General features: G+C 48.2%; 1 protein-coding gene across 1 annotated transcript in view; it reads right to left on the bottom strand.

Moving 5' to 3' along the window:
• Window positions 1–233: 233 nt before the first annotated feature.
• The window catches only part of LOC140398860 (gelsolin-like), a 62,089-nt gene continuing 50,449 nt past the window's right edge, over window positions 234–11,873 (bottom strand). Inside the window, 1 exon segment of the mRNA XM_072487801.1 lies at window positions 234–404. Coding sequence (XP_072343902.1) covers window positions 234–404 — 171 coding nt within the window.

Here is an 11,873-nt window from a genome sequence, read left to right as displayed (position 1 = left end):
TTAAAGGATTAACAATATATTTCCACGTTGCAAGCTAAGAAATGGGGGGTGGGGGAGGCATTAGGATCCCAAAAGGAAATCTTGTGGAGACAGAGGGCACGACTGCCAAATAAATGCTCTGCGTCTGGAGGCGGCCATTGTCACGGTAAGAGAGGAAATAGTAGAGAAATTGATAACTGGATAGGGTGAAATAGATGAAAAAGGATGAGGGATAAATCCAACAACTCCGACCCTTAAAGCTTAGAGCCTGTGATGGGGAAAGCGTTAGAAACGATGGGCAGGATCTTCCGCCAATGGCCATGCTGTTTTGCGTAGCTCGCCCGTTCTGCCACCGTGGAACCCACTGGGGAAGGTTGCCTTAGGCGGGACCGAAAGATCCCGCAGGTGAGAAGGTCCGGAAAATCCTACCAAATAATTTGGGATAAAATTTGTTAACAATTGGAAAAAAAGAGTCACTATGTGAAAGCCAGCACGACGGTAAATGGTGTTTGATTAACGTGATTAAGTTATTTGATGAAGAAATCTCGAGGTTGATGATGGCTGAGTTGATGTGTATATGCTCTATCACGCCAGTACAATATTTTTCCAATCCCACATCATCAAAATTTGCGATCTCTCTGGGGAAGGAGGTGGCGTATTGGTATTGTCACTGGACTAGTAATCCCGAGACAAGGGGTAATGCTCTGGAACCCCGGTTTGAATCCCACCGCGGCAGATGGTGAAATTTGAATCCAATAAAATCTTGGGCACTGCTGCCTCACAGCGCCAGGGACCCGGGTTCAATTTCGGCCTTAGGTGACTGTCTGTGTGGAGTCTGCATATTCTCCCCGTATCTGCGTGGGTTTCTTCCGGGTGCTCCGGTTTCCTCCCGCAGTCCAAAGATGTGAAGGTTGGGTGGATTGGCCACACTAATTTGCCCTTAGTATCCAAAGATGCCTAGGTTGGATTGCGGGAATAGGCCAGAGGAGTGATCCTAGGTAGAGTGCTCTTTTGGAGGGTCAGAGCTGACTCGATGGGCCGAATGGCCTCCTTCTTTACTGTAGGGATTCTATGATTCCCTGAGTGAGATTGCCAATTTACTATTAAGTTACAGGCAGTTTTATAATAAAAGTAATTGCCCACTCGAAGCTATTCAACAGGCTGAAAAACAAATGACAGGGTATTTTTGAAAGTAACAGAAAGAAGGAACATTCACCTCCTAATATTCCTGGTTGGATTCCGACCAAACTCCTTGAGGTGAAATCCCCACTGCACAAGCTGGTTTCCCCTGCACTAATCCCCACCCTGGCCCACACACACAACACAGGCGCCATTGAGACTTCTGGCTGTTTACATGGAACCAGGACGCTTTTATTGACTGTAAACCTTTCAAAAAGACACTCCTAAAAATGCCTGAGCCTTACGTAGACAAACTGTTTCCACAATATGTGTTTTAAAGGAAGAAGATGATAAGAACATTTAATATCTTTCCATGATTTACAAACTGATTTAACAAAAGATTAGAGTATTGAGAATATGTGTTCATTATTTCATCTCTTTTGGAAGGGAGACATGATTATGAATAGTGGTTCCCATAGTCCCCTTGCTTTTATTATTCAATAACCTTACTCAAAAAGAGGTCTAATGCATGTCTCTCTCAGTGTAATTCTTACCGTTGAAGAAAATAGAACAAATAGGTCTAAGTTCAACCTTTTCAATAGTCACAATAAACAGGAATTGTGAAACTGCTTCAATTATTTGCTCAGCAATCCCTTACTTAGGACAGTCTAACTAAAACCAATCTCATGAACGTAATGGCTCAGTGAATGGTTACAACTGACTCGGAAGATCCCATTTGTATTCAACTCTGGATTGGTCCAGACCTCCGGAGAGAGTACGAGATTATGGTTCTGGGCGGCAACATGTCTGAATTCATGAGGAAAGGCAGCACCACCCTCATCTACAAGGGAAAGGGAGGAGATCAGAAATTGGTTTCAGATGTCACTGCTTAAGGTGGACTGTAAAGTTCTGTCCAGGGTCATTGTCAATCGAGTTAAATCTGCTCTGGAGTTGGTGATTCACTCTGACAAGACCTGTGCTGCAGTCGGCAGGACAATCTCTGAGAGCCTTGTGCTATTCAGGGATATGATTGCCTATGTGTAAGACAGGGGGGTAGATACCTGCCTCATCGGCCTTGACCATGCGCAGGCTTTGGACAGAGGGTTGCACCCCTATTTGATGGATGTGCTCTCCATCAAATGGAGTTTTGGAAGTGAATCGACAATCAAATCCAATTATTCTGCACAAGCCTTAGTAGTGCAGTTTCAGTCAATGGTGGGAATCAGAAAGCTTTCTGATCAAATATGGAGTGAGGCAGGTCTGTCCTCTCTCCCCTGTCCTGTCCTGTGTTGCATCAAACTTTTTTATAAGTCCATCAGAAAGGCACAAGATGGGTGACAATGCCAAGTAGAAGAGGCACGCAGGACAAAGTGTCCCTGCAATGGACAATGTCACCATCTTCTGCTCAGATCCTCTGTCAGTGCAAAGACTGATGAATGTCTACGACCTGTTCAAACCCGCCTCGGGAGACAAAATAAATTGGGGCAAAAGCAAGATGGGGCTGTAAGCTCCGTGAGGTGGCAATTGTAGTCACACTGCCATTCTGCTCTGTGTTGCTGGCACTGAAATGCAGTCTCACCGTTCTTTCTGACTTTCCAACTCAGGCTGGCTGAGAGGGGTGAAATGCAGAGGGTTCCTAAGACCTATGTCAAGGGTGGCTGTTTCAAAAGTAAGGGAGCTAGGGCCCCCTTTTTTTACAGCAGTAAAGCAGGTAAATTTAAAGGTAAGGCACTTTGAGAAGCCAGGGAGAAAGGTACATGTGTAAGGTAAGGTAAGTAGTGATTGCCTGAGTTATCTTCTGCTTTGTCTGGAGGTTGCAAATAAACAGGGTCAGTATGGACAGGATGTACAAGACTCTCAACAACCAAGCGAAAAACTCACTCAACATCACCCTGATCATGATGGCCATCTTTATGTGCAGCTGCATCAAGCTGTGTGTAAACATTGTGTCATATGAGAATACCTTTAAGAAATGGGTGTATAAGAAATGTACCTTTAAGAAATGGGTGTTTATCAGTGATGTCAGAGTGTGGGTGGAGCTGGGTTGTCAGTTTTTTTAGTTTTGTTTTATGCTGTTTGCTGCAGGGTGTGTTTTAGTTTTGTTTCCAATGTTGGAGCTGAAGCCAGACAGAGCAGGTGTACTGTTGATCTCTCTGCCATGAAAAAAACTATCTCTTGATCATTTGGTGAATTCAGAATAATAAATGTTCTCAGTAGTGAATGTAAACCTAATGTGGTTCTGTTAAAAGGTGTTTCTTTTGTCTTCTGAATGTTGTTTGGAAAGTTATTAAGGATTACTTAGTGTTGTATTCTTTGGGGGTTGTATTTGAATTGATGGTTGCTAAGATGTTTACTGTATGTTTTAAAAAGGTTAACTTGAGTTCATAGAATAAACATTGTTATGCTTTAAAAAATACTTTTCCATTTCTGCTGTCCGCCACCTGTAGAGTGGGCCATGTGCTCCCCATACCACAATCTATTAAATGTTGTGGATCAGGTGAACTCCATGATGCACTTTGGGGTTCATCTGAACCCTGGCCCATAACAATCGCGTGTCATGACGTACTGAGGTTCTACCTGTCCCAAGTGTGAAGAATAGGTCTGACCATGTTTCTATAGAACTCTCCGAGCAGATGGACCGTGTGGTACCACCTGTGTTTCATGGAGAAGTTCATGCAGAAAAATACCACAGGTCCATCAGGCACGTAACATCATCAAAGCCCCTGTAGGAAGAGGAGATAATGGATCTAGTCAGATGGTTCCCTGATCAGACTGTCATTTGGTAAAATGCTTCATCACCAGGACTTTCAAACAAGCACCAAGGTGCAGCTAGGTTGGTGGTGAGAAAGACCCTCCTAGTCAGTTCCTTTCTGCACCCCAGAGTTTTAGCCCCTCTGCATATTCCACTCGAGGGGGCTGTGGTGGGGAAGAGACCATGTCCACCTCCTTCTGGAATGTGCATCTGCTCAGAAGATCTGGAAATGGATGCAATAGTTTTTGTCGAGGTCCATCCCAAGCAGCTCCATGACACTGGACTGTTTGCTCTACGGGCTATTCCCGGGGATGCACCCTGAGATAAAAATCAACTGTGGCTGGAGAACCAGCAACCTGGTGACTGAAACGCACGGGTATTCCTGTGTGAAGAATTGTTCATGACAATTATCATAGAATCATAGAATTTACAATGCAGAAGGAGGCCATTTGGCCCATCGAGTCTGCACCGGCTCTTGGAAAGAGCACCCTACCCAAGGTCAACACCTCCACCCTATCCCCATAACCCAGTAACCCCACCCAACACTAAGGGAAATTTTGGACACTAAGGGCAATTTATCATGGCCGATCCACCTAACCTGCACATTTTTGGACTGTGGGAGGAAACCGGAGCACCCGGAGGAAACCCACGCACACACGGGGAGGATGTGCAGACTCCGCACAGACAGTGACCCAAGCCAGAATCGAACCTGGGACCCTGGAGCTGTGAAACAATTGTGCTATCCACAATGCTACCGTGCTGCCCTCCACAATGCTACCGTGCTGCCCTTATTCTTTTTTTTTAAATAATATTTTATTGAAAATTTTTGGTCAACCAACACAGTACATTGTGCATCCTTTACACAACATTGTAACAATACAGATAATAATGACCTTTTTAAGTTTAAACAAAAACAACAACAAATAAATAAATATTAAATAACAAAAATAAAATAAAAACTAGCCCTAATTGGCAACTGCCTTGTCTCAGGCCACCCCCCCCCCCATCCCCCCCCATCCCTCCCCCCCCCCCCCCCCCCCCCCCCAAGTCCTGGGCCGCTGCTGCTGCCTTCTTTGTTCTCCCCTATCTATCTTTCCGCAAGATATTCGACGAACGGTTGCCACCGCCTAGTAAACCCTTGAGCCGACCCCCTTAGGACGAACTTAATCCGCTCTAACTTTATGAACCCCGCCATATCATTTATCCAGGTCTCCACCCCCGGGGGCTTGGCTTCTTTCCACATGAGCAATATTCTGCGCCGGGCTACTAGGGACGCAAAGGCCAAAACATCGGCCTCTTTCGCCTCCTGCACTCCCGGCTCTTGTGCAACCCCAAATATAGCCAACCCCCAGCTTGGTTCGACCCGGACTCCTACTACTTTCGAAAGCACCTTTGTCACCCCCATCCAAAACCCCTGTAGTGCCGGGCATGACCAAAACATATGGGTATGATTCGCTGGGCTTCTCGAGCACCTCGCACACCTATCCTCCACCCTAAAAAATTTACTGAGCCGTGTTCCAGTCATATGTGCCCTGTGTAATACCTTAAACTGAATCAGGCTTAGCCTGGCACACGAGGACGACGAGTTTACCCTGTTTAGGGCATCTGCCCACATCCCCTCCTCAATCTCCTCCCCTAGCTCTTCTTCCCATTTCCCTTTTAGTTCGTCCATCATAGTCTCCCCTTCGTCTCTCATTTCCCTATATATATCCGACACCTTACCGTCCCCCACCCATTTCTTTGAGATGACTCTGTCCTGCACCTCTTGTGTCGGGAGCTGCGGGAATTCCCTCACCTGTTGCCTCGCAAAAGCCCTCAATTGCATGTACCTGAATGCATTCCCTTGGGGCAACCCATATTTCTCGGTCAGCGCTCCCAGACTCGCAAACTTCCCATCCACAAATAGATCTTTCAATTGCGTTATACCTGCTCTTTGCCACATTCCATATCCCCCATCCATTCCCCCCGGGGCAAACCTATGGTTGTTTCTTATCGGGGACCCCCCCAGTGCTCCGGTCTTTCCCCTATGTCGTCTCCACTGTCCCCAAATCTTCAGTGTAGCTACCACCACCGGACTCGTGGTATAGTTCCTTGGTGAGAACGGCAATGGGGCTGTCACCATAGCCTGCAGGCTGGTCCCCCTACAGGACGCCCTCTCTAATCTCTTCCACGCCGCTCCTTCCTCCTCTCCCATCCACTTACTCACCATTGAAATATTAGCGGCCCAATAATACTCACTTAGGCTCGGTAGTGCCAGCCCCCCCCTATCCCTACTACGCTGTAAGAATCCCTTCCTCACTCTCGGAGTCTTCCCGGCCCAAACAAAACCCATGATACTCTTTTCTATCCTTTTGAAAAAAGCCTTCGTGATCACCACCGGGAGACACTGAAACACAAAGAGGAATCTCGGGAGGACCACCATCTTAACCGCCTGCACCCTCCCTGCCATTGACAATGCTACCATATCCCATCTCTTGAAATCTTCCTCCATCTGTTCCACCAACCGCGTCAAATTTAGCCTGTGCAATGTGCCCCAATTCTTAGCTATCTGGATCCCCAGGTAACGAAAGTCTCTTGTTACCTTCCTCAACGGTAGGTCTTCTATTTCTCTACTCTGCTCCCCTGGATGCACCACAAACAGCTCACTCTTCCCCATGTTCAATTTATACCCTGAAAAATCCCCAAACTCCCCAAGTATCCGCATTATTTCTGGCATCCCCTCCGCTGGATCCGCCACATATAGTAGCAGATCATCCGCATATAAAGATACCCGGTGTTCTTCTCCTCCCCTAAGTATTCCCCTCCATCCCTTGGAACCTCTCAGCGCTATCGCCAGGGGCTCAATCGCCAGTGCAAACAGTAATGGGGACAGAGGACATCCCTGCCTTGTCCCTCTATGGAGCCGAAAATATGCCGATCCCCGTCCATTCGTGACCACACTCGCCACTGGGGCCCTATACAACAGCTGCACCCATCTAACATACCCCTCTCCGAACCCAAATCTCCTCAACACCTCCCACAGATAATCCCACTCCACTCTATCAAATGCTTTCTCGGCATCCATCGCCACTACTATCTCCGTTTCACCCTCTGGTGGGGCCATCATCATTACCCCTAACAACCTCCGTATGTTCGTGTTCAGCTGTCTCCCCTTCACAAACCCAGTTTGGTCCTCATGAACCACCCCCGGGACACATTCCTCTATTCTCATTGCCATTACCTTGGCCAAGACCTTGGCATCTACATTGAGGAGGGAGATTGGTCTGTAGGACCCGCATTGTAGCGGATCCTTTTCCTTCTTTAAAAGAAGCGATATCGTTGCTTCTGACATAGTCGGGGGCAGTTGTCCCCTTTCCTTTGCCTCGTTAAAGGTCCTCGTCAGTAGCGGGGCGAGCAAGTCCAAATATTTTCTGTAAAATTCAACTGGGAATCCGTCCGGTCCCGGGGCCTTTCCCGTCTGCATGTTCCTAATTCCTTTCACCACTTCTTCTACCGTGATCTGTGCTCCCAATCCCATCCTTTCCTGCTCTTCCACCTTGGGAATTTCCAGCCGATCCAAAAACTCCATCATTCTCTCCCTCCCATCCGGGGGTTGAGCTTCATACAATTTTTTATAAAATGTCTTAAACACTTCATTCACTCTCTCCGCTCCCCGCTCCGTCTCTCCATCTTCGTCTCTCACCCCCCCTATTTCCCTCGCTGCTCCCCTTTTCCTCAATTGGTGTGCCAGCAATCTGCTCGCCTTCTCTCCATATTCATACTGTACACCCTGCGCCTTCCTCCATTGTGCCTCTGCAGTGCCTGTGGTCAGCAAGTCAAATTCCACATGCAGCCTTTGCCTTTCCCTATACAGTCCCTCCTCCGGTGCTTCCGCATACTGTCTGTCCACCCTCAAAAGTTCTTGCAACAACCGCTCCCGTTCCTTACTCTCCTGCTTCCCTTTATGTGTCCTTATTGATATCAGCTCCCCCATAACCACCGCCTTCAACGCCTCCCAGACCACTCCCACCTGAACCTCCCCATTGTCATTGAGTTCCAAGTACTTTTCAATGCATCCCCTCACCCTTAAGCACACCCCCTCACCCGCCATTAGTCCCATGTCCATTCTCCAGGGTGGACGCCCTCTTGTTTCCTCCCCTATCTCCAAGTCTACCCAGTGTGGGGCATGATCCGAAATGGCTATAGCCGTATATTCCGTTCCCCTCACCCTCGGGATCAATGCCCTACCCAACACAAAAAAGTCTATGCGTGAATAGACTTTATGGACATAGGAGAAAAACGAGAACTCCTTACTCCTAGGTCTACTGAATCTCCACGGGTCCACCCCTCCCATCTGCTCCATAAAATCCCTAAGCACCTTGGCTGCTGCCAGCCTCCTACCAGTCCTGGACTTCGACCTATCCAGCCTTGGTTCCAACACCGTGTTAAAGTCTCCCCCCATTATCAGCTTTCCGGTCTCTAGGTCTGGAATGCGTCCTAGCATTCGCCTCATAAAATTGGCATCGTCCCAATTCGGGGCATACACGTTTACCAACACCACCATCTCTCCCTGTAATTTGCCACTCACCATCACGTATCTGCCCCCGTTATCCGCCACTATAGTCTTTGCCTCGAACATTACCCGCTTCCCCACTAATATAGCCACCCCCCTGTTTTTCGCATCCAGCCCCGAATGGAACACCTGCCCTACCCATCCTTTGCGCAACCTAACCTGATCTATCAGTTTCAGGTGCGTTTCCTGTAACATGACCACATCTGCTTTAAGTTTCTTAAGGTGTGCGAGTACTCGTGCCCTCTTTATTGGCCCGTTAAGCCCCCTCACGTTCCACGTGATCAGCCGAGTTAGGGGGCTTCCCACCCCCCCCCCCTTGCCGGTTAGCCATCATCTTTTTCCAGCTTCTCGCCCAGTTCCCACGCAGCTGTATTTCTCCCAGACGGTGCCCCCCCGCCCATCCTTTCCCGTACCCACTCCCCCCTTTCCCCAGCAGCAGCAACCCAGTAATTCCCCCCTCCCCCCCCCCCCCCCCGCTAGACCCCCCGCTAGCGTAATTACTCCCCCCATGTTGCTCCCAGAAGTCAGCAAACTCTGGCTGACCTCGGCTTCCCCCCGTGATCACGGCTCGCACCGTGCGGCGCCCCCTCCTTCCTGCTTCTCTATTCCCGCCATAATTATCATAGCGCGGGAACCAAGCCCGCGCCTCTCCCTCGGCCCCGCCTCCCATGGCCAACGCCCCATCTCCTCTCCCTCCCCACCTCCCCCCATCACCACCTGTGGGAGAAAGAAAAGTTACCATACCGCAGGATTAATCATACAATCCCTCTTCGCCCCCCCCCACTTGTCCCACCACTTTGTCCAAACGTTCATTTTCGTAGTCCAATCATTCCAATTTTTCTTCTACAATAAAAGTCCACGCTTCATCCGCCGTCTCAAAGTAGTGGTGCCTCCCTTGATATGTGACCCACAGTCTTGCCGGTTGCAGCATTCCAAACTTTATCTTTTTTTTGTGAAGTACCGCTTTGGCCCGATTAAAGCTCGCCCTCCTTCTCGCCACCTCCGCACTCCAATCTTGATAGACGCGGATCACCGCGTTCTCCCATTTACTACACCGAGTTTTCTTCGCCCATCTAAGGACCATTTCTCTATCCTTAAAACGGAGGAATCTCACCACTATGGCTCTGGGAGCTTCTCCTGCTCTCGATCCTCGCACCATAACTCGGTATGCTCCCTCCACCTCCAACGGACCCGTCGGGGCCTCCACTCCCATTAACGAGTGCAGCATCGTGCTCACATATGCCCCGACGTCCGCCCCCTCCACACCTTCAGGAAGGCCAAGAATCCTCAAGTTGTTCCTCCTTGCGTTATTTTCCAGTGCCTCCAACTTCTCCACAGATCGTTTCTGGTGTGCCTCCTGTATCTCCGACTTCACCACCAGGCCCTGTATATCGTTTTCATTCTCTGCTGCTTTCGCCTTCACGACCCGAAGCTCCTGCTCCTGGGTCTTTTGTTCCTCCTTTAGCCCTTCGATTGCCTGTAGTATCGGGGCCAACAACTCTTTCTTCATTTCCTTTTTTATCTCCTCCACGCAGCGTTTCAAAAACTCTTGTTGTTCAGGGCCCCATATGAAACTGCCACCTTCCGACGCCATCTTGGTTTCTGCTTGCCTTCCTTGCCGCTGCTCCAAAGGATCCGCTGCAATCCGGCCACTTTCCTCTCCTTTTTCCATCCGTGTCCAGGGGGAACACCCTTCTGGTTTACCGCACGGTGTTTTCAGCCGTTAAAATTGCCGTTGGGGCTCCTATCAAGAGCCCAAAAGTCCGTTTCACAGGGAGCTGCCGAAACGTGCGACTCAGCTGGTCATCGCCGCACCCGGAAGTCCCCGTGCTGCCCTTATTCAATGATAGTACAGCATAGGGTTGAAAATTGGGATAAATCCCCTCAGGCTTTATTGTTTGACAATGAATCTTGTAACTATTGATTATAGTTATTATTTTAGTGAGTACTACAGTATTGGAAGAAATTGGTTTGGTTTGTCTTATGTAATGGTCTTAGAATCATAGAATAAAATCCCTACAGGGTAGAAGGAAACCATTCGGCCCATCGAGTCTTCACCAACCTTCCAAAAGAGCACTCTACCCAGGTCCACACCCCCATCCACCCTGCCCCATCCCCATAACAACACCTAATCTGCATATCCCTGGACACATAGGGGCAATTGATCATGGCCAATCCACCTAACCTGCACATCTTTGGACTATGGGAGGAAACTGGAGCACCCGGAGTAAACCCATGCAGACACTGGGAGAAAGTGCAAATTCCACACAGTCACCCAAGGCCGGAATCGAACCGAGGTCCCTGGTGCTGTGAGGCAGCAGTGCTAACCACTGTGCCATCGTGCCACCCATAGTCATGTAGTCACTTTTAGAAATGTGATGAATTTTCCCAAATATTGGCAAAAGCCAACAGCAGGTGGAAAAAGTAGTGTTGGAACTGTCAAGACCAATGGCGACTCTCTCTGCTGTTTCCTCCCGAACCTCGGAAGAAAAAATGGCAGGTGGCGCCTCTCACGATGGCACGCTGGTGGGAGCCATTTCGCCCCTCCAGCAACTTAATTTTTTTAAGATCGGGACACTATTTTTAAAGGTTAACCAGGAACCTGGGGTGGCGGCTTGGCTGGGGACTTTTATGACTTTCTTCGGTTGGAAAGGATTAACTAAGGTGTTCAGTGGAGGTTTTTGAGTAAGGTGAGGGATGTCCATGGCTGTGTTTGAGAAGTTCATCACGGGGGGCGGGGAGGGGGGGGCGGGGTGGGGGGGGGGTGAAGTGGGGGAGGGAGAAGGGGGCTGAAAAAGGGGAAAATTTGTACAAACTGTGTAGTTGTGTATTGGGAAGTTTGATCCCCGAATTGTTTATGTTTTGTACCCTTTTATATACGTTTGGAATAAAATACATTAATTTAAAAAAACAAATAGATTGCGGAAGCACGTGGGTTTAATGCAAGATCAACAGAGGTTTATTGAATAGGTCTTAGTGGAATTCATTTTGATTCTTCCTTTGAATGACTTCTGTATCTTCCTTTGACCATTCTTCTCTGGAGAAGTTATTTTACTCCTGCTGTGTGGCCAGTTCTGCCACAATTTTTACATTGTTGGAGCAAGGACAGACAATCAACCTGTTAATGACATGTCTGTTGCTGGGTCGACTTCTTCTGGGAGGCAACCCGTTTATGGATCTGAGCTGAGAAGCTTCCTTAGCATTGCGCTCCATTGAAACAACAATATCCAATGCACTCTTCAGACTTTGATTCAGTTCTGTTAATAATCTTCTTTGAATGGCCTCATTTTTCAAACCACACATGAAACAATCTCTAATTGTGTTTTCTAATGAGTCACCAAATTCACAAAACTCTGCAAGTCATTTCAGGTTGCAATCAACTGTGCAATATTTTGCCCTTCTAAAACATTTCTCTGAAGAAATTGAAATCTCTCCGCAATAATCAATGGCTTTGGTGAACAATGATCTTCT

This window comes from Scyliorhinus torazame, chromosome 22 (assembly GCF_047496885.1).
Source record: "Scyliorhinus torazame isolate Kashiwa2021f chromosome 22, sScyTor2.1, whole genome shotgun sequence".
Classification (NCBI taxonomy): domain Eukaryota; kingdom Metazoa; phylum Chordata; class Chondrichthyes; order Carcharhiniformes; family Scyliorhinidae; genus Scyliorhinus; species Scyliorhinus torazame.
This window is presented reverse-complemented; position numbering and strand designations above follow the sequence as displayed.